Below are 23,676 nucleotides of genomic sequence, written 5' to 3'. Positions count from 1 at the left end.
CACGACCCAGCGGAGGCACGGGCGGCGGTCGTCGTGCGGACGGGGGGCGAGCGGTCTGCGCGCAATTCGTCCAATCTCTTGCCGCGTTCCCCCGTTACCGTGTGGTGCAGGCTGTCTCGGATGGGGTGCTGCGTTTGAGCGGGGATGAGAAAGTCCGCCGGGATCATGCGGGTTCCTGCGTGAGAACAACCACCGCGGTTAGCGGGAACCTCGCTTCGCCACCTCGGCATGTCGCTCGGCTTTCGCACGGAACTCAAACAAACTGTTGTTGCTCTGTTGTCGATTCACGGTCATTCCCCACACATAGTGCGCTCGCTCTGGGCCATTACCGACAAACGCAATGGTGCCGGTACCGCCCTATGTCCCATGATGCACCTTGGTGGATAAGCTAGTGCAGGGGTCGCGGCAACCTGCAGCTCCGGAGCCGAACGCGGCTCTTTGAGGACCGCTTCGTGGCGTTGTTATTTATTAAGGAACCCACCGTCTCGTATTCACATTGTATTGAGTCTCTTTTTTGTTATTTTGGTTGCCGACCACTGAGCTAGTAGAAGGTGCACCTTTACTGGCAGCGTCCCACATGCCGGGCACTCCCCACTCAGCAAAAATGTACAGGTGAAGAGACCAGAGGCTTTGGGACAAATCTCCACTGTGGGTTTGCACCATGGAACTTGAGTCAAGCCTGTACGTCCACCAATGCTGTATGTACGTATTTTGGAACGTCTTTCGCACCGTACGTAGCCAACCGTGCTAACCGGAGGTGCGGGGGCGAAGGACAACAAACTAAACACAAAAAGCAGTTTCTAAAGAAATGTTGGGACGAGCTCATGCGAGTGGGCTACGCTCGCAAGCACATTCACACAACGCGAAACCGTGATCAGGTGTGATCCCCCAACCACCGTCAGACATTTTTCGATTTAAAGCTTTCGTCACTGCAGGGATTCATATTCTTGGTTCTTTCGGTAAAGTCACGTAGAAGGGAAATAATAAAATAACGCAAGCAGCCGTCCTCAGGTGACGGTTGCTTGCGTTGTAGCCGAAACGCCGTGAGAATTATTTTATTATGTTTTATTATTATTTTATTATTTCCCTTCTACGTGACTTTACCGAAAGAACCAAGAACACCGTCAAAACATGTGGACTTAACGGCGCCAGTGCCGCCCACCCCTTGGCCCACAGTGCACCTTGGTGGATGAGCTGGTAGAAGGCGTGTTGCCCGTTGGTGCCCGGCTCGCCCCACACGATAGGGCCCGTGCTGTAGTCTACGCGACGGCCCGAGCTTGTGATGTACTTCCCGTTGGACTCCATGTCACCCTGGCACACGCGCAGAGAGGCGCGTTTACTGTCTATACACACGAACACGCGCGGCTCTTTTGTTTAATCCACTGCTGGATGAGGGCATCCCCACACCGGCTGCGAAGGGGTCATGGTGGTTGTTTCGCCAGTGATTACAACCGGCATCATCAGGCGGCAGCCAGATTTGTGGAGAAATCCCCCTCCTGCTTCGTTCCTTCCAGGGATAGATGTGATGATGTCACTTGTGAGCCCTTCTAGTGTGAAGTGGGGGGGGGATTAATGAATGCATATGCATTACAATAGGTATCTATTACCAGTTGGGTTATTTATATGGTAATCAACGTACATTATGCATTCCCATTATGCAAGCCCATTGTTATTGTACCTCCTCGTTTGTGAGCACTAAAATAGCAGTACCCGTTATTGTCTGTTCACAGGTAATCCCCATTGAAGTATGCTGACCTGTATAGGCATGCATTTAAACAATGTATTATTGATGATTTGCTTTCAAGCAGCACTAAGTCTGTAGCTATCCGAACGGTTAAAATTATTTTTATTTCTCTAATTAGTCTTGGCCAGTAGTAACTAGTTTTGCACAGAACTTCAACGTTATCAAAATCAATGGAGTGTCCTTGTTGGTACGCGTGTTCTGCCACTACCGACAGTTGTATTTGGGAGTATTTCATGTTCCTTTGGTGTTCTTTTAGTCTTGATTTGAAACTTTGACTGCAGGAATCCATACTCTTTGGTTCTTTCGGTAAAGTCACGTAGGTAGAAAAATAAAAAGATAAATACTACTTTTTCCCTCCCTACATGACTTTACCGAAAGAACCAAAGAGTATGTTGTTTTAGTCTCGTGCTGTTCATTCGTCCTGACCAAAATAGCATTTGCCACACGAGCAATTAATCCTGTACACACCTCATGTTGATAGCTTCGGTAATACATCTTTAGTACCAGATATTAAATTCAGCTTTTTATGTACCATGCCAAATCTGACTCGGATGTTTTGTTTTTCCAAACATCTGGCTAGTTTATCAGTTACTCCCGCAATGTACGGTATTTTAATAGTTTTAATTACTCGGTCAGATTCCACCCTTGTGTTATTTGATTTGGTTTTGGCATTCAGTGCCCTGTTGATTTGTGCATCATTATAACCGTTCAATTGCAGCGCTTCTTTAACATATTTAAATTCACTTCTCAGACTGTCACCATCTGACACTTTCTTAGCCCGATGTACGAGCGTCTTGATGAGAGAGGACTTTTGTGCGGGGCAATGGTGTGACTCTGCATTCAGGTAGGCGTCAGTGTGCGTTTTCTTTTGGTAAACGCTGTTTTATTTATTATTTTAGTGATATAGGAAAATAATATATGTAGTATACAGTGAGACCCTGTTGAGCTGGAGCCCCAGGCTAGCTGGATTTTAGCCCACGAGGTTGGCTAAATAACAACATTATTTGCGTAGCTGCCAAGGAAAGTCTCAGCCGCCCTCTAGTGCACATAGAGGACTCGCACTACTGATGGGGGGTGAAGGGGAGGGCAATAGGAGATGGAGGGGGGGCAATGGGGGATGGAAGAGGGGGCCTATGGGGGATGGAGGGGGGGGCAATGGGGTATGGAGGGAGGGCTAGGGGGATGGAGGGGGGGCAATGGGGGATGTAGGGGGGGAATGGGGGATGCCGACTAGGGCTTGTGGGTAAATGTGTGACCAACGTATGGAACAATGAAGGGCAACTTGTACAGAACTGCACTCTGTGTGTGTGTACAATGCAATTCATATGTTGATTTGTGGTGAGGGCTGTCCATGTCCAGAACCGACAAACAATCGTGTAATACAGTCCACGACACGCAATGCAGTACCTGCAGCGAGTAGTTTTTGGTTTACAGAGTAAAATGCACTCGCGCAGATACATTTAACTCCTACACACACGGGGCTTGTGTTACTTAAGTTTTCATGAGCTTAGCCACAAGGCAGACTTTCCAGCAGCGACGCCAATGCTCCCCACTATTAGTCTGTACAGCGGAGGCGTTACTTTAGATATACATAAAAAAAACACATTTGTGAAATCACATTTGTCCACGCTTCTCTGCACACTTTTCAGCTTTTTTCAAACGTCCGTGTCAATGTCCGTGCTTCTTACCCACACGTGTCTGACTCAAATGGTATGAGCTCTTCACATACCAGTCAACTCCTTATTCAGACCCTATTGGTCTATTTACCTATCATTCTACAAAGTCCCATCACAAGGGAGAAACACAAATAAATAGGCAACATATTTTTTTACCCGTAATAAAATGGCTGTACGCCATACGTATGGATTGACAGTTATGTTTTCTTGACTACGTTTAGTCTTAAAGGTGATCAGCGGAACTGACTGACAAGTCTGGTGAACCTTAACACAGCTGCGGAACGAATATATCTGGCTGAAAGAGAATTTTAAAAAATCGACAAAACGTTGACCGCTAGATGGAGCAAGCTTCACGTGAATGGCAAACAGGAACATGAGGAATGCGTGTTGGTGTTTGTATTTTGCCAAGGGTGGGTCGTGTAGGCCAGTCGCGGCGGGCGACAACACAGCTTGCTTGTAAGCGAGAGAGAGACTCGTACAAGGAGCCTTGCAAGACACATACTTGGCCACCACCAGAGGCGCCATTGACACTCGAGGTATCGAGATGCGAGATTTTTACATCGACAAAAGACATTAACGGCCTTGAGAATGTGATTATTTATTCTCGTGTTTTCAGGCCTTTTTTTTCGCGATCCAACGAGAACTGTCAAGTTTTGGAGGTGGCAATTCGATTCCGGAGCGGATTATTTTCCTTCGTTTTTTTTTCTCATCTCATTCGCATCTGTCCCGTACATCTTCGCTCGCTCCATTAGCCAAAATGTATCATTAGCATTAGCAAATCTAGAATCAAATCTAGAATTGTATCATTAGCATATAATTTGTATAAACCTGCGGTGCGAGAGCCGGTAACTACGAGAGGCCTCGACAACGTGGCAGAGTCCTTCACACAGCAGCAGTGGATAGGTCATGGCCAACGACAACCACCAATTAAAAAAAAATGCGAATCTCACGCGCAAGTCGCGATGCACCTGTCTGGAGCTTAAACTCCAATCCTAATCTCTGCGCCGTCACGTGCCCACCGATGTGGTCGGCATTTCCCTGCGAGTGAATCGTTCGCCGGTTGTACGTTCTCCTCGTTCAAGCGAGCGCCGGTTGTTCTTATCGAGTGGTTGGATAGAGAGGTGTGGGGGGGGAGTGCGGGGGGGGGGGGGTGGGGGGGGGGCACCTGCTGGAAGTAGGCAGCGAAGCGGTGCATGTACTGGTCGTAGGGCAGCAGCGCGTGCGTCTCGGCGCTGTAGAAGTTGCCGTACCACACGCCCAGCAGCGCCAGGATCACCGGCGCGTTCTTCGCGAGGGGCGCGCTGCAGAAGTGGTTGTCCTGCTCGCCGGCACACGAGGGGCCGCCCGTCACCACTGGGCACGCGGCGCTCGTCGCCGCTAAACATTCGATTGTAAACGTCGCAGCGGGTTTACACCCTCCAACACACGCCGCCGGTGTGCCCAACGAGTAACTCATTTCCACGTTCTGTTTACGTGACAAACCTTACTGACTGGATGTGTCGGGTGGTGGCGGGTTTACCGATACATTTTCCATTTACACGATCTAACCCATAAAACCTTTATTATGGATAAGTATTCACTCTGGAAGCCGGTTGCCTTCATTTGCACAATATATATAAAAAAAAATACAACGGTTGATAGAAATGCCTAGCACGAGTGACTTGAAGCATTGTATGTGTGCTGAACTCCTTTGGCAACGTACGTAGCCAACCGTGCTCATCGGAGGTGCTTAGTTGTTTGCACCGTTGTCTCTACGTATTCACATATGGCGGCGGCGTCGTCGAACATGCAAATTGCATCTGGCAGCCGCAGATGAACCACGGGCAAGTTGTCAGGGAGCCGGTCAGTGAGCCGCGACCAACAACTGCCCGAGTTCTCCAATCGTCTACACTTTAAGATCCATGTATATATATAATTGTTACGCTTTATCCTGGTCACCCATTCAAGCACTCTATCCCAGACTCAACCCTGCGGAAGGAGTCGAGTCCAATCCTGACGATGTAGTCATCGGACCACTCGCAGCTATGTCCACTGGGATTACTCGTGCCACAATCAGCATGTGGCATACGCAGCCACTGACAATGCAACCAATGAGGCATGTGCTCTATTTGGATTCAAGCGATTAATGGGGGTGCATGGTAAAAGCGAGGTGGGGGGGGGGGGGGGGGGCTTGAGCGGGTTCCCTACCATCCAGTGAGCTCCACTGAGCAGCTGCTCAAAGTTTTCAAAGCCTGAAAGTGAACAAACACAACGGGACAAGCGGCTGGGTTACGGTAATGCTACGAAACAAAACACAGCAGCAAAGATGACTTTTAGTACTTTATTTTTCCCAATCCACCGCTGGATGAAGGCGTCCCCATGCCATGTCAGTCATGGGGGTTGTTTGACCATACTTCGCCACACTGGTTGGTGAATTTGAGGGTGCCCGCGACTGGTTCGGGAGTCATGCGCCACTGATTTTTGTTGTGGGCGGGACTCGAACTGAGGTTTGCCGGTTGCGGAGTGCGGTACGGTAGAGTGTGGTAACCACTGCACCACTGCTCCCCCCAAAATGCCACACAGAGCATTCATAAACGAATTAAACGGGAATCCCAAAGTGATCCGATTTTAATGAACGTGCGACGCAACGTGACCGCCGGTAAAGATTCATTGCTAACAAAAAATGTAATACCCAGAATTGTGACTTTTGTTTTGCCAACGATTATTGGATTAAATAAAGTAAGCTACATACATGGTTACACATGTACACACACACACAAACTACAAAAATAAAAAATAAACATTTTAACACATTCGTCAATAACATAGTAGCCAACATTTTAGATAATGGACCTTTGATATCACGTACATGAAGGGCCATTGCTAGAAATGTCACCAAATTATATGTGCGTTCATTTTAATGCCACAGTGTCATTGACGCGCGTGTTGAGTAATTGTAATGTGTGCTCATGCACCGCTGCCAACGCAGCATCAATTAATGTCACATGTAATGAAGGTCGATACTTTACGACGATGACCACAAAGTAATTTGGTCATAATCCAAATCGGTACAAATAACATGAATAGTGATTTCTGTTAGATGAGGGTAATTGTTGACCGACTGCAAAAGCCGCGAGTGCTAAAACCGCGGTCGTCACAAAACGCTGACTGCCCTCAACCTCCCGTGGTTTGCTTTCCCACGCCCTTTCCAACACCAAGAACGCACACCTCCGATTAGCAGCACCTCCGACTTGCACGGCTGCCTACATACGATGCGAAAGAAGTTCAACATACATACTACGTACACACACACACAGACAGACTCACCGATGTGCAGGGCGATGGAGAGGCCGATCGCCGACCAGAGTGAATAACGACCTCCCACCCACTGCGCAGCACAACCAATAGGGAGGGGGGGGGGGGAAATAATAATTCAACTTCGTGAGTGGTGGTGCATTGCTAAGGGCACGCCAGCAAACTTCATGACGGACCATGAAGATTATCATGATAACACGTCTACGTAAGGCAGTGAGAGCCCAATCGCCCTTCCCTCACCCTGTGGGCACCAGGCCTCGAGTCCGATATTTAACCCAGGAAAGCCACACAGAGTCTCAAGAACATTTTTGTTAGTCCTGTAGGTTGGGGGTGGGGGGGGGGTGTTTGGCCAGTTCTCGAGAGAAGCCGGAAAAAACCCACACAACAAGGATTGCCGTTCAAAGCTCAGCGTAGATTCAATAATCCATTGCACCCCATCATACCCCTCCTGCTGCCTACAGCCTTGGCCTACAACACCTGGCGTTCCAATGGAAGTACTTCACAGGCTCAAACACTGCTTAGCTTCAGAAATGTAATATTTATCGTGCGTCAAGAGTTGATTTTGTGGTAAGCAAGAGTTGGTTGTGTCGGGTGGAGTTGGGTTTACGGCACATTTATATACAAGCGATCTAACCCAAAGAACTGTGTTCTAAAATAACGGCAAAAAAATAAGCTAAAACTGCCATTTTCATTTGTATGTAAACATCCACTCGTGGATGACTGTCCTTCGGGACAACCTTGTGCTACAAGAATGGCTTAAATACCAAACGTGATCATTATTACTATTATCACATACAAATGTTCTTCCTGCAATACTTACATCCCAGAACTCGAACATGTTGTTTGTGTCGATGCCGAAAGCCTTCACTTTTGCCTGCAAAAGACAACATTCGTAAATGCATGTGCCGCCAAAATCCACCTGTCTGTATGTATGTTGAACTTCTTTCACACCGTATGTAAACAACCGTTCAAATAAAAAAACTGTTCTAAAGAGATTCGTTTTCAATCTATATTTCAAAGTGCAAAGTTCCAGTAGCTTCCAAATATCGGAATTAAGTTTATTCCAGACGGACGCAGGAACCCATGTGACCCGAATCTAGTGTACAAATGTGCAAGGGGTGATAAAGCCCCCGGGCAAACAAATCAAAACGCAAACTGTGAAAACGCGACGCCGCTTCTTAGGGCGCAGCGCTGCCGCCAGGGTACTCACCCCGTTTGTGGAGAGCGCCACGAAGTGCTTCGCGACTGCCGCGGGCTGATGGGAAGAGAGAAACGAAACATCTGTCAAGAAGTCGCGTGAGCGGCAACGGCGCAACGCGTTCCTACGGTCCAGCGGGCGTCCAGGGTCCACCACCGAATGCCTGCCCGCCCGCCCGCTTGCGGTGTGCAAATAGAAAAGCGCGGCGGCTATGCAACCGCTTGCGTAGATGTGTTTAGAATTGCAAAATAATGGCGTGCAAATAAATAAAAATAAATACATTTTGGGAAACCCTTCTTTAATTTATTTCGCCACATTATCAAAACCAAAACCGAAACGTCAAGTCGGTGGGTCATCACGGAGGAAGCGTGTCCCGTCAGTCTTTTGCTTCGCGATCTTTTGGTTTAAACGCTACCGGGCGGTGGTGGCTACGCTGCACGTGGCCTGCAACCCAGTGACGCTGTGGAGGCAGCGAGGGCCGGTGGATCACACACCGATGTTTGCGAGACTCCCTTCCCAGGAGAAGAGGGTACAGCGAGGTCCACTCGTAGCATCGGTTCCCGCTACGTGGGTTTCTCCGGGTGCTCCGGTTTCCTCGAACGCGTATAAACGCTCATTGATTAGCTGAAAACATCTTAATAGACGACTGCGGAGGATGGGCAATTGTTGGTAGGGCAAGCTCACCGCCTGGCTGCCTTCCACCTAGTGTCTGTGGTTCATCGGTGATTGCGAGATGCAATTTGCATGAATGATGACACTATATGACAATAAACATGATTATAACAGAGTGCTTCGGATATGGGAAGAAACTGGGGTACCTGGAGAAAACCCTTTGCATACGAGGAGGTATGAGACTCAAAGCTCTCTGCCCAACCCCTACCATACCTGGCATTATCAAGACAGTCCTCCCATTCACCCAATAACCAGGCTCGAACCCTGCTTAGATTCGGAGATCTTCTACGATATGAGGCACATTCAGGTTATAGTGGTCATGTACAATTAAGCCAGATATTATGTTTAATGGTACATTGCTAAGGAAGCTTACTCAGACTTACAAGAATGCCAATACAACTTAGCAATTAGCGTCTTAAACCTGCAGCGCTTCCGCAAACCGACTCACGTCTCCAGCTTTCTTCAGGAGCCACTCTTTGGCCGACTCGGCGTTGGTGATCGTCTCTTGAGTCGTGAACGTCTGCACGCACACAAACACAAACGAGCGATCATCACCTCCATCATCATCATCATCATCAACACCACCACCGCCTTTGGGTCCGCGAGTGACGTGGATTGCTTCCGATGCATTCGTCTCACCAATTGGCATAGATTGCAGTAAAATAAAGACCAAACAAAGTAGTTTTATATATATATATATATGTGTTGTGTTGCAAACTACGACACAGAGGCAGGTCTTGGGTTGGGGCTCACGCCAAGTTTATTAAGGGCTAATACCTAACAGGGATTACAGGCTTACGCCTAACCCCCTAGCCTATAACTCCCCAGGGGGACAGGGGACTGGGAATCCTGCAACCTCGGCTAACTCGGCTCTCCTCCCTGCACCGGCCTGGGGCTCAACCAACTTCGGCCGGTCGGGTGGAGTAGCCTTCCTTAGCCTCGTGTGAGGATCACCTACCCCGGGTCCCAACTCGTACCCTCTCCTGTTCCCGGCTCTCTCGACGACCCCCGTTACGTCACGGGTCTCCCCCTATATACCCTCCGGGGGACATCCCGTCACCGTCCCCCCAAAGTCCCCCTGACGTCACGTTCTGCCCCCCCACTCTCTCCCAGGGCGAGCGTGACGTCACGTTCCCCACTACTCCTCTACATATGTATAAAAAGGACCTGGTCCATTGGCGTTACGCGGCGTGGGGGTCAAAGGGGAAGGGGGCCCCCGGACCTTGGACGCGATGATGAAGAGCGTCGTCTCGGGGTCGAGCACGGCGAGCGTCTTGGCCATGTGCGTGCCGTCGATATTCGACACGAACCACGAGTTGGGGCCGCCCTTCGAGTACGGCTTCAGCGCCTCGGTCACCATCAGGGGGCCCTGCGGGTGAAGGTAAAGGAGCAGCCCTGCAATTTCTCACTCACTCCCCTGCTGGCAGAAGGGTCTCTAAAGTAAACAATTATTTTGTATTTTACCACTGAGCTATTTTTCAGAAGCGACCTGGCCACAAATGATAGCTCAACTAATTGGTTTATTGTGTGGAAATTTATAGCGCGGCATCTCAAAGCAGAGTGCGAGCACAAGAAGCTTGCAACAGGCATCAAGTCGATTAAAAACAACACCAAAAAAATGGATTCTCAAGCTTGCGGTGGCGCGTGTCGAATCCTGAGTGCGGAAATCGATTGCGTGCAACGACTGCGTATACGTCAAACATAACGGCTTTATGCGACCGTTGAAAGCCACTGGAGAGGGGGGGTGCTATAACCATGACAACGTGGGGAACAACAACAACACACGCAACAACAACAAAAAAGAAACTCGCCGGGCGACCCGGGCCACCTGCAACGACCAGCGCCGGTGTCACACGAACGTCGCCGGGTGAGCCGCGCCACAAGCGGCGGCCGCACCTACCAGGTCAGAGCCGCCGATGCCGATGTTGACGACGTCGGCGATTGGCTTGCCAGAGTAGCCCTTCCACTGTCCGCTCCGCACCCTCTGCGCGGGGGAGACACGACAAACGCGCGGGCCGGCGGGCGGGTCTGAGCGACGTGGGTGCGTGCGAGCGAGCGAGCGCGCGGACGTTCCCGATGCGTGGTTCAAGCGGAAAGTAAAGCGGTGCGGTATTCCCGCGGCATGGTTCGCGGCTAAAAGGGAAACGCACATCGCCACACGGAATGTTTGCGGCCGGTGCGCGTCACCCGCTAGGTCATACGGATCGGGAACGTGGATGCCGGGCGAAGCCGAGTGGTGGTAACTGAGGCGATAAAACCGCAGCGGTAAAATAAGGCGGGGTGGTGTTCGGGCAACACGCTTGCAAGATTGTAAACGAAGTCACTTGCAGAGGAGTTTGTACCATACAGATAACTCTCGAATGTCCGTGGGCCGATTTATCAGGGTCGAAGATTAGCCGTGATTGTGGGGAAATAATAATTAAATATATCTCTCGAAACATTGGATTCCTGCTATCCAAGTTTCTATTTTAATTGGACTTCGAACCGCTACCCTCCAACTGCCCTGGATGATCGAGAGTTAACTTGATTGTGAATCTTTGGCATGTGCCCAATAGCAGCACTTGCGCCAACATCCTATGTAGGCTATACGGTGGCGGTGGGGGGGGGGGATCCTGAGTCTTTGTCTGCGTGCGTCACCCCCACACGGCAGATTTGCACAGTGGGGTGGCGCGCCTTGCCAGTCTTCTCAGTCGGTCAACCCGTGGCACCTGGGGCCGTCCCGTGACCTCCCGCCAGCAGCGCGCCTTTCGTCGCTTCAACGTGGCCATGAACTGCACCCTAGCCTGGCACAAGCGTCGCGATGACGCCACCGCCACTTACTGGTGAATGTCGGCCACTGCTGTTGTTGTTGTTTGTGCGTGTGTGGAGAAGTGGGGGTCGGATTGGTCCCATGGGGCAGCCCCGCCCATACCCCCCTCATTCTCCCTCTCCTCCCCACCCCGCCACCAACCCCCCCGCCCCCTCCCTGTACCTCGCAGAAGCCGCGCATCTTGTCCAGCACGGCGTTGATGTCAGGCATCACGTCCTTGCCGTCCACCACCATCGGCTTGCTGGAGCGGTTGCGCAAAGCCACGTGCAGCACCGCGCGGTTCTGTGGGGCATTGCGGGACATTGCAGGGCATTTGCAGGGCATTACGGGGCATTACAGGGCATTTCAGGGCATTGCGAGGCATTGCAAAGCGGGAATCGAAGTCGGGTCGCCGGGATTGTAGCACAGCGGGCCAACCACTACGCAACCACTCCTCAACAGCACCACACCCCACACCATCACCCCCACACCCATTAGCACTATCAGTTGCAGGTGATGTAGACCGATTGGCTTCGCCGGTGGCCACCAGTGGCGCCAACCGCCAGCCGGTCGTCAATCGCAGGCATTGGCCATCTATCAAACTCGACGGTGGTGCTGTCATTCATTAACTTCACGCGTAACGCTAGACCGCTCGCGGTCGACTCGGCATCGGCGAATTATGGCTACGACAAAGCGCGCGATTCATCTCGTGGAACTCCCACAGAGCCATGCCCCCTCCGTGCTGTGCCAATGCCTGCAGCAGCTGACGGTCACATTTTCTTGGTCATGCGCCAAGCTCTCCAAATAACCAAAAACGATGCCCAATATGACTTGGGTGCTCAACTGATCAATATTTTTCTCCACTGTTGTAGCAGCATGTCTTCTGCCAAAAGTCAACACGTGCATCAATAGCATCGCCATAAAGAGGATAAATATAATCGGTGACATATTGGGCAATGGGCAGCCGTCGCACAAACGCTGCGGTTGCGTTTTTGCAGTCGGCGTGAAACTAAACTGAACTATTTTTTTTATTTTAGCGGGTAAGGCCCACCGAGCGATACAACTCTTCTGTCAGAAGCGACCTCGCTATCACACGTAACAACCAAATGAAGTCGCTTATCAGGTGGAAATTTATAGCAGCCAAATACTCTAAACGCTTGTCGATTCTAAATATGGAGGGGTAAAAACTGGATGACTCGGGGAGAAATCCACGCGACCACGGGGAGAACATGCAGACTCCAAATATACAGCAGGCGTCAGGGTCGGGATCGCACCCACGACCTCCTGCATACCAGGCAAGGTAGTTAACATCTTGCCACTGCAGCACCCCCTGCACAAGAGGCAGCCTTCGTGCGCATGAGCAGACTGCGTAGGAGCCGGCTTTGGTTCGAGGGGCGGGGCGGCGGTCGTTTTGTCCGGTACGATGAGTCCCCCCCCCAACAGCCCCCCCTCCTCCCCGGTACTCACCTCTGTGAAGTTAATCTTCTCCCCGCTGAACATGCGGTCCCTGGCCTTTTCAATTCCACGTGAACGTGCCTGAAGATCGCAAAGGTACAGACAAAGCTCCTCAGTGATGTGCAGCATTCGAGACTGTTGGTGCAAAGTGCTGTTAGCGAGCACCGATTAAGGCTAGCATGGTACACACGAAGAGCTGGTGTGGCCAGCATCACACGCCCACCCACCTCCGTCTCCCCCACGCAAATGATTACACGACCCACAAAACACGTGCTCGGTTACAGCCGAGTGAACCTCGGGGACACTCAGGACAGACCGAGATAGCGCCCCAGTAAAACATGCCACACGTTGGAGCAATGTTGGTGCCAACTGTTCCCCAATGTTGGCACGTTTACCGGGCCATGCCGAGAATCTCATCGAATCGGCGAAGAATGCAGCCAAGTGCCAGGATCACTCCACTGCGTTTGAGAGCACACAAACAAGCGCACGCATCACACACGAGCAATGACATTGATATCGTGTCCGTCTTGGGGGTTTGGTTGAACCATACTTCACCAAGCTGGTCAGTGTGGGTTGACTTGCACCAGAACCAGCTCAAATATCACCGATGTTAGCCGTCACTGGGAATTAAACTCGGCAAGTTCACTCTGCAGCACGCAAACCACTGCAATACTGACCCCTACCCAGGAGCGGAAGTGTGTGCAGTACACTATACAAGGAGCATATGAGCACAGTACAACCGCGTAGTTTGCTGCCAATGCCCCCTGCTGCCCACCGTGTAGCCCCGCAGCCTGCAACAACCCATTGCCCGTGACGGACACCCATGCAAGCACCATCCAGGCAAAAACCCGACTTAGTTTCAGGATGCGATTGTATCGGCCGGCGTGTGTAACATCGTCGTGATTCGCGTGTGGGCTGCAAGCCACGCAGGCCCTAAACAACCTGGATCAGTGATAATTGTTTTTTTACCCTTTTATCTGGCAACAAAACTGACACCTTTTTTTACAAGGAGTCATGTTTGCATAGACCACAATACCTGCAGTCGTAATGCAAACAAAAAACATAACTCTGATAATGTATGCACTGTCCTTGAGGTTGATTGTTCCACACCTGAGACAGCTTTCCTTAGAGCCTAGTCTCACATGGTGTTGGACCAGATGACGCCAAAAGGCGCACAGAAAAAAAGGGTAAAAAAACAATTATCATATTTTTTTCTTCTGGCAAATGAGGTTCCAATGGTGTAAACCTGGATCAGTGTCGACTCCCACGAGCTTCCACCACATCCAGTAAGGGGGACAGTTCCAACACCACGAAACACCGGTGATTTAAGAGTTTAGGCCAAGATCATCAGCGCAACATTGGGCTGCTCCTGAGAACTGTTACGGGATCTTCTTCCCCGGCAGATTAAACGCCTTTCGTGATGCCCTGGATAGTCAGGGATTAAACTATTCTGATTGTGTGTGGCCGTGCTTGAATAGCAACAATTACAAATGTAAATCAAGGTTGTTTAGCTACGAGATGAAACCCAGGAAAACTTTATATTCATCTCTAATATAGTTTTTTTTTGGGTTAGATCGCGTGAATATATATTTATGTAGATATTTACGTGATCTAAACTAAATATATGTATTATTACGCGATCTAACCTAAGTATATATTTATATTATTACGCGATGTAACCCAAAAAAATACCTGTATTATGGATGATATTAGTGGCAAATGCCTACGTGTTAAACTTAAAATCACTGTCGAAAGATCCGAGGGGGCAACGGTGTGGGCTGAGGATGGCAACCTTCGTAAGACCTTGGGACACTCTTGCAAACAAAAAAAGACATATTACGCTTTTTAAATAAAATCAATAAAATCTATTCAGTGTCCCCAACACCACGAATGCCATCAACCAGGCCACCAGACATCATTCATCTCACTGTGACATCTGGTTTGGCATCCCGGAGGGAAGGGCCACTGAGATAGCGAGGCCTTTTTCAAGGGCAACCTCTCCCCCAAGTTAAGCCACGGCACTGCATGTGGGGGGTCATGAGGGGGGGGGGGGTCCGAGGGGGGGCCCCAATGGGGGGGGGCCCGAGGGGGGGTCCCGAGGGGGGGGGTCACATGGGAGGTCATGAGGGGGGGTCCCGAGGGGGGGGTCCCGAGGAGGGGGGGTCACATGGGGGGTCATGAGGACTGGCGCCGAGACCTGAGACGCACCGATCAAACCAGCGCAGGTCACTTCGAGGGCATTAGCCGGGCTATTATTCCTGTATTGAGTAAATATGCAATGTGTGTGGATAAACACAATTGTGGTCAGTTTTGTTAAATATATGGTTTGAAAGAAAACAGGAGGCAAAACATTCGAAGCATTTTGAGCCAAGCCCTAGATACCACAGGATTTGACGAAACCGAACCCTTACTAACAGCACTGTTTGTTGACGCTATCGCGATGGCAACGGCGCACAAATAGCAACAACTACAAAAACCTCAATACATTCGTCAATAAGGCGGTTATAATATGAACAATATAAAATAGGCAACTTCAGGCAGTGTTATTGACGAATGTGTCGTGTCCTGTCTAACGGTGACTTGTCACTCATCTAAGGCCGGTGGGAGTGGAGGGCGAGCAATGCCCGTGACTTGCTCTACAGTGTTAAATTACAAGGCAGTGTTGGGTTAGCAGTGGGGCAGTGGTTTGTGCACCTAGTTATTAACTCGACTACCTGAGTTAGATTCCTGGCGACCGTTAATAGGAGAGGTGATATCTGAACTAGTAATGGAGCTTTCGGTAAAGTCATGTAGAAGGGAAATAAAAAAAAGAATATAAATATAAAATAAATAATATTTTAATTATTTGTTTCATATTATTTTATTATTTCCCTTCTACGTAACTTTACCGAAAGAACCGAAAATATGAATCCCTGCAGTCACGAAAGCTTTAAATCAAAATTTAGCAATGGAGCGTCCGCCCCCCTCCCCACTGCCCTGCCCCCCTACATTTCACCAATCCCCAGGTGAGCGTGGTGAAGTATGGTAAAATAAACCCCAAAGAATGATACAGCACGAGAAGGCCTCCATACAGCAGGAGCCTGACAGAGGCATGTAAATTTATATTTATATTCAGGTGATATTTTATGATAAATGCAGTGAATCTTTTTATATTCACTCATCTTAATCTCGTACCTGCTGAAGCATTTGTGAATTTAAAAAAACATGAACGCAAAACGACATTTTATCTGTGGGCGCTGTGAAACATTGCCAAGGTTTCAGTTTCATTTCATTTATTAGGTATAACCCTGTGAGCCATGATGTGGCTCTTGACTCGGGTGCAACTGCAACAAACAAAAACACGAACAAGAAACATCTTAAAGTGACTACGGGTTAATCAACACGCCAGTGGCAAAGTGTTGCCTTCGCAGGCCAGTGAAAGCTTCGCGCGTCACGGGGGTCAATCGAGCGGCTAGACTGTCAGAAAGCCATTCATGGCAACGTGTCACCGCCACGCGAATGAGCAACTCCGGACGGTGAAGGTTATGAAATGACGCACGGGGCACTGTACTGCTGAGCGCCGCGCGTCCCAAACTTTACTGCCGAGTCACTTCCTGGCACTGGCGAGGTCAGAGCGAGTCACCGCCCAATAAAACGAAGCCAACGATTTCTCAACGTAAGCAGCCCTTGCACTGAACAGCTCCAGAGTTAGCCTTGGATACGCAAGGCAACCAACCGGGCGCTAATCCAAGTCCTGGATTTGGGCCATCAAACAATAATAATTTCATCATCATCATCATCGTCGCGATCCACGGGCAGATAGCCAGTCGGTGTCTACCGCACATTTCGTCATTTGTTTCCACTTTCCTCCGTCTTGTGCCACTGTGCTCAAGTAGTGCCACATCTTCGTTGCACCAATGCCTTGTGTCGTCGTAAAGCCATTTACCTGATAGGTCTTCCTCTCTTTACGATTCCTTCCATTTTTCCAAACAACACACTTTTAATTGTCCTCCTGCTGTCCATCCTACATGTGTGTTTCGATCGCAACACAAACGACGGTCGCTTGTGTTGCGATCGAAACCTCGTGATCTATTAATTTTCTACCTACGTGACTTTACCGAAAGAACCAAAGAGTATGGATTCCTGCAGTCACAAAAGCTTCAAATCTAGATTGTGCAAAAATAGTGCCAGTTTCCTTCTCATCACCACCTGCATCAGATCTTCTTCTATGTGAAACATTTTTATTCCTTCTACGTTGGCCACTCTGTGGGTCCAGCTTAGATGCCGTAATAATAATTTACAGAGATGTATTCGCTGCTCTACGAAGACTTTCCCTGTGCCCTATCAATCACGGCAGTCGTTTGACCATACTTCACCACGGTGGACATTGTGTGTTGGTGAAAGTGGAGGGCCCTGGACCAGTTCATATATCATTCACTCGGTTCGTAGGCAGTGGGTCCATTTATCAATAGATGGATTATGGTACATGTACAAATGGTAGAAGTACTATTTGTGCATGTAGTATTATGGTACATGTACAGCCCTTTTGTCCATCCACTGCTGGATGAGTGCCTCCACACCGTGTAGAATGTGGGAGTTATTTAACCGTGCTTCACTCATTCATTATAATTACTTGTTCATCATTAAATTACAGTGACAAGTCCGCTCACTGCAAGACCGCACAGCCACCCGATCTATCAACTTCCATCGCGAATGCGCCTAAAGGCAACGAGTGAACGCATCAACCAGAGGCACCCACCAGGTCGAGCAGCAGGTCCATGACCTCCGGTGTGAGGAGGTTCTTCGAGTAGTCCAGCAGTAGCTCTCCGTCATCAGTGTTGAGCAGCAGACTGCGGGCAACACGCAAGCCGCGTAGCGCACACGGGATAAACACTCGGCGCGTAATGATGCACACCGATTAGTCAACGTTCAATCTCAACGCTCATAATCGTTGTCATCATCAAGCCACGATTGACACACTCATGGATGAATGCCTCCCCAAGCCGTCGCCATCTCTCGGGGTCCTTGCGATGCACAAATTCAGCGCTCAAGACACGCGCATAAAACAGCGCATGTGTGGTTTCATGATGTATGTAAAATACATGGCGTTACATTTTAGCTAATGGAGAGTCCAAAGCTGTCCAAATGAGATGGAATAAACCGAGAAACAAAACGAAGTAAATGTAAAAAATTGGACGATAAACGATGGAGACTGGAATCAAATCGCAGCTCTGAATTGTGACAAATCATAACATCGCCAAGACAGGAACTGGTTGATTTCCTGCACACAAGGGGATCTCAGGTCACGTGAAATATTGCATTGACACATCATCCATTGCTGGTCACTAGATATACCCTCGGTTCAAAGTGTTTTCTTTGTCCACATCACATCTCCATGTTGCTATATCAACTTCGTTTTGGGATGAGATTATCCCATTCACATTTGGAACTCTCCAAAGATGGAAGTGCATTTGTGTCAGAGAACAATTCGGGGTTTAACGTCATCACAAAGATCATAACCAAGGTGGTGTGGCAGGAGCTGGAGATGGAACTGCAATGCAACAAATGCAGGTAAAATGACTTAATTTATTGCATAACAAGGACAACCACCATTGGCCACTACGTGACGGTGACATCACCACGGTGCTTGTGCCAGGCTGTGTGTACCTTGAGGCCACGTGAAGTGTCAAGCGCTCGCTGGCAGGTCACAGGACAGACACAGGTGCCATAGGTTGATTAACTGGGATGATTGACAATATGCACCACCTGTGTTCCCTACTGTGCCAAATGGCTGCGTTTTATCTGCCCCGTGCTCCAAGCTCGTTGTTGTGAGCTTCACCCCTCTGCCCTCCATTTGTTGTTGTTGGAGGGTGACAGCCTCCCAACTGCCCAGTAGCTCCACATTCTGTCTGTACCGCATCAGTCAACTTCTTCTCTAGCCCGTGCACAGCACGGCAAGTGACACAACATTCATGATAGACTGTGCAGCCCAAGTGCGTTGATTTGTTGAACCCGGTGAGAACTCGACGAAGCCGATTTGGCCTAATTTGCAACAGCGATGTGCAGAGTTTGGGTCACAGCCAAATTGCGTTACGGTCTCGGAGCTCCGCCTTCCCCGCAGTGGAAGCTGGCAACGGAATTAGGTCACGCTCCAGGCAAGAACGTGTGCCATTGCACAGCTATCGGAGGAGGCGATAGGCAGGGCGAGTGTTGAACCAACAGTGGATAGAGGAATGGCTATAAATATACCAGATGAAAGGTCAATAAAAAAGAATATGTACATCGCTGGGATTGTTACAGAGACAGGAACGTTATCTTAACCAGAGGATCAGTTGGGAATGCAAACTTTATATTCCTTCATGAAGAATTGGGATGTGAAGGGTAATATAAACAAATTGCACGATAGCAATAATAAATCGTGAAAAATACGGATCATAAAAAAAACATGTACGGTATATGGCAGTTGCTAACGGCGATGTGGATAGAATATAATACGGTGATGGTGAGGAGGCAATCTGTACGGGAGGTGTGGTGGCGCAGCAGCTAACGGGCACTGCGCCACAGGAACCTGGAAAAACCCGAGCTCGAATTCCAGTCACGGCTATCATCAGTGGCAAGTGATATCCCAGGAATTCAGCAACCCCCTTCAACAAACCCGCACTGACCGATGTGAAGTATGGATAATAATCCCAGCAAACCGATGTGTGTCATGGGGAAGCCTTCATCCAATAGCAGCTAGACAGATACATGTTTTACACGCACAGCCAATTTGTCAGTACATTGCTGGGCGAAGGCCTTCTCACACCGTGCAGGTCGTGGCTGTTATTCGACCATATTTGACCATACTTCACCATAGGAGTGCAGTATAACAGTGGGTTTCGATGCACTGTCCTCTGCTGCCAACAACAACCCAGCAGCAGGCCTAAAACACCTGCGTATGCACGATGGTCCTCTGTGTGTTGTATGTATGTTGAACTTCTTTCGCACTGCACGTAGCCAACCGTGCTGAATCGTCGGTGGAGGAAACCACAAGCGAGCCAGGACCACACAGCCTGCACAGGGAGATGGGTGAGGAATTCCAGGTGAAATGTGTTTTTGTTGCTGCTGCTGTTGTTGTCGCAAGGGTGAAATTACGAGACAATTCGTCCATTTACCCGTCGGTTAAGGCGTTTGTCGTCCGTTTCCATTGAACGGCATCGTAGCCAACTAAAGACGCCCTCTCTCTCTCTGTACCCTGCCAAGGTCATGGAGAAAAAAATTCCTACGCAGCTACAAGCTCGACCTCAACGACCAACACGGTCAAAATCCACCAGGCATTTTCTCTATCGAATTGAACACGCTTCGATCCTGAATCTCTCTCATCGCGTACGCAACACTCAACGTGTTCCTTTATCAAACGTGCTACAAATAACACACACAATGCACCGGCTGGAATGGGCCTTTTTGGCTGAGTGTGGGGGTGATAGTGGGATGAGAGTGAGTCATCTGCCGCAGTGCTGTGACGCGCCAATGCCCCCTAGAGGTGGCGTCTCCTTTACGGTGAATACGGCAGCGCAGTCCGTGCGCCCAGGCACGTCAGCCATGGCCACCAAAGCCACTGCAGCAGTCGCCACGCAGTGGAGGCCAAAACACCAGGCCACGCCCGGCCGCCTTTGTCTCTTTGCCAGTGATGCCGATGACGCCGCACCAGGCCGCCTTTGTATTTCCCATTGATCCTCGTAATACCGCACCAGGCCGCCTTTGTATTTCCCATTGATCCGAATGACAACGCACCAGCCCCAGTCTCTTTGCCATTGATGCTCATAACACCGCACCAGGCCGCCTTTGTCTCTTTGCCAGTGATGCTGATGACACCGCACCAGGCCGCCTTTGTCTCCCCCGGCGATGCTCATGCCACATAACCCCCATCAGGACACAATCCACCCCCCTCCTTCGTGTCCTGGACCACCAGTGAACGCCCATGTCCCCAACACCGCGCCCGGCATGCCGCGCTGTGCTCGCTTGAGGCCGAACGAAGCGATCGATGGTAGGCAGGGCAGGGTAGGGGGCAGAGGGCAGGCAGAGGGCATCTAACTCGGGGGTGGGGGGGCAGCATGATGGGCGCTGTCACCACTGGGGGGACACCGCCGCTCGTCAACTCAATCACACTTTGCAAATGCGACGACTGGTTTTGCACGCCGATGATTTATAATATAACGATGAAATGCCAAGGCAAAAAGAGAGCCTCCCAGGTCAGCCTCTAAAGCAGGCAGGCTGTTGGGGGGGGGTGGGGCAAGAGTGCTGTTTGCGAGCACCTATTAAGCCACCACCACGCCCGTTCGCCCTTTCCCTCCCCCGGTGCCGACATTATATTGCACACCGCGGCCAGGTAACTCGTTTTCAGGCCGAGCCGACCTGAGGGAGGTCGTGGAAGTGAACTCGGTAGGGGCCGGGTTGGTGGCGCAGCGCGCTAAGCGCAGCGCCACCGCTCCTCGCATTGTTAAAGCCCACGCCGCGTAACGCGACGGAACGGAACATCCTGCAAATGAAACAGGTGGTGGTGGGGGGCTAAACAGGTGTGGGGGGCTATACAGGTGGTGGGGGGCTAAACAGGTGTGGGGGCTAAATAGGTGGGGGGGGCTAAACAGGTGGGGGGGGGGCTAAATGGGGGGGGGGGGCTAAATGGGGGGGGGGGCTAAACAGGTGGGGGGGGGCTAAATGGGGGGGGGGCTAAACAGGTGAGGGGGGGCTAAACAGGTGAGGGGGGCTAAAACAGGTGGTGGAGGGGGCTAAATCGGGGGGGCTAAACAGGTGGGGGGGCTAAATGGGGGGGGGGGCTAAATGGGGGGGGCTAAATGGGGGGGGGGCTAAATGGGGGGGGGCTAAATGGGGGGGGGGGCTAAATGGGGGGGGGGCTAAATGGGGGGGGGGGGCTAAATGGGTGGGGGGCTAAACGGGTGGTGGGGGGCTAAACAGGTGGTGGGGGGCTAAACAGGTGGGGGGGGGGGCTAAACAGGTGGGGGGGGGGGCTAAACATTGTCTTTGAAGCGACGTACGCCCAACGCGTACAACAAGACCCAGAGTTGTATGAACGATGGCAGGTACTCGACAGAGTAGGTACCCAAGACAACAAACATACGAAACGCGCCTCTCGTGTATTGCCAAGGAACATTGCAATCGAAAAATCCCAGGCCACTCGCTCTCTCGCTGCTGGGATTTCTCTCCCCACCTAATCCGGGCGATTTCCACTCAAACAAAAGGCGGTGAGATCACGGCCACCTGCACCACCACCACCAGCAGCAACATCATCATCTAAGCAACATTGCCAACAAGCGGGCAGCGAGTCGAGAGCATTGTTTGTTTTATATTTTTCACCTGAATTTGGCGAATCGTTCCGCGTCCTTGTCGAAGAGCTGCCTCATCTTGAGCGCAGCCGAGTGCTCGGCGTGCCACTCGGCCAGCCGCTTCCACGCTGGGTCACTCGTCAGCCCTGTTGCGCTTGCCATTGCGACGAGTCGTCTTCTTCCTCCTTCACTCGCTGGAGGCTGAGAAGAGATGAAGGCACGGAGAGAGAGAGGAAGAGAAAGCGAGAGGCGGCGGCGGTGGCGTTTCGTGTGTGAAAGCCACAAGCGCTAACCCAGCAGGAGCGAGAGCGAGACAGAGCGAGCAAGAGAGAAGACGCGTGCTGAATTAGAAACAGGAAAAGGAACCGCGAACACGTTCGTGGGATGTGATGGATTGGTGGAGATTTGGCTGCTGCTGGGGGGTGGTGGAAAGAGGAACGCCCCTCGACATCAAGGTCTGCGCAACTTCCGAAAACCAAGCTGCTCGACCAATGGGAGTGGCGGATATAAATTATGCTCAGTCCACACGAGCGCCACTAATTGCTCCGTTTTTTTTTCTCTTTTCTTTTGCGGGGCGCCGAAGGTCGAGGCAAGGTCACCGTAGGGACTGCGTCTCTCCCCCATTGATTCTATTTCCCCCCAGGGCCAAGGGGGAGTTTTTCACGGGTTATTTAAATAAATGGTGGGGTGGTTCTGAATTGCATCAACACTAAATACATCACAATAGCCGCCATTTGGCATCAAGTGACGGCGACTTCTCCACCGAGCGCCCGTGCCAGGCCAGGTGCACTCTTGAGGCCACGTGAAGTGTTGAAGAGGTTCGCCGGCGAGGCCATGGGACAGACCCAGGTGCCATGGGACAGACCCAGGTGCCATGGGACAGACCCAGGTGCCATGGGACAGACCCAGGTGCCATGGGACAGACCCAGGTGCCATGGGACAGACCCAGGTGCCATGGGACAGACCCAGGTGCCATGGGACAGACCCATGTGCCATGGGACAGATCCAGGTGCCATGGGACAGATCCAGGTGCCATGGGACAGACCCAGGTGCCATGGGACAGATCCAGGTGCCATGGGTTGACAGGCCGAGATGACCGGCAGTTGCACCAGCTGAACCCACTTAATTTTCCAACAAATGTGTTATTGTAACATTACCTGCGGGGCTCAGCCTAACCAACACCTGCGATCCTTGCACGACCGCGCCATGAAGCCGTTTCAGGTGCCACGGTTTACAGTAACCACGGGCGAAGGCAATATCACGTGGAAATCATCCAAGAACACCCGAGTTGGGCGTGATACCCATCTGGACATAAACACATTCCTGCGGAGGGAGCTGGTAGGAACGTTGGGTTGCTCGGTCAATGGCCAGGGTCAACGGCGGCGTGGTGTATTCCGCAAATATGGCCGTGGGCGGGCACAAGCCGGCGTGAGTTGGTTAAACGTTGAGTTTTATAAGGGCACCACGGGGTGACCAGCCCCTCCCCACCCCTCCCAACCCCCACCCAGCCCCACCCCTCCCAGCCCCCACCCAGCCCATCCCCACCC

The 23,676-nt window shown here is 50.8% G+C and overlaps 1 protein-coding gene across 1 annotated transcript in view; it reads right to left on the bottom strand.

Annotated features, from left to right (window-relative positions):
- The window catches only part of LOC133340431 (glucose-6-phosphate isomerase-like), a 29,833-nt gene extending 7,295 nt beyond the window's left edge, over positions 1–22,538 (bottom strand). Inside the window, exons 1-14 of the mRNA XM_061548652.1 lie at positions 22,161–22,538; positions 17,566–17,656; positions 12,840–12,908; positions 11,556–11,675; positions 10,485–10,568; positions 9,807–9,953; positions 9,033–9,104; positions 7,925–7,969; positions 7,535–7,588; positions 6,727–6,787; positions 5,608–5,651; positions 4,586–4,738; positions 1,182–1,311; positions 99–175 (exon numbers count right to left, since the gene is read on the bottom strand). Of these exons, the coding sequence (XP_061404636.1) occupies positions 99–175; positions 1,182–1,311; positions 4,586–4,738; positions 5,608–5,651; positions 6,727–6,787; positions 7,535–7,588; positions 7,925–7,969; positions 9,033–9,104; positions 9,807–9,953; positions 10,485–10,568; positions 11,556–11,675; positions 12,840–12,908; positions 17,566–17,656; positions 22,161–22,291 (1,278 nt within the window). The 5' untranslated portion in view covers positions 22,292–22,538. The remainder of the gene's footprint in view (positions 1–98; positions 176–1,181; positions 1,312–4,585; positions 4,739–5,607; positions 5,652–6,726; positions 6,788–7,534; positions 7,589–7,924; positions 7,970–9,032; positions 9,105–9,806; positions 9,954–10,484; positions 10,569–11,555; positions 11,676–12,839; positions 12,909–17,565; positions 17,657–22,160) is intronic.
- Positions 22,539–23,676: the final 1,138 nt, after the last annotated feature.

This window comes from Lethenteron reissneri, chromosome 9, assembly GCF_015708825.2.
Source record: "Lethenteron reissneri isolate LAM-NWPU_2019-01 chromosome 9, ASM1570882v1, whole genome shotgun sequence".
NCBI lineage: Eukaryota > Metazoa > Chordata > Hyperoartia > Petromyzontiformes > Petromyzontidae > Lethenteron > Lethenteron reissneri.
This window is presented reverse-complemented; position numbering and strand designations above follow the sequence as displayed.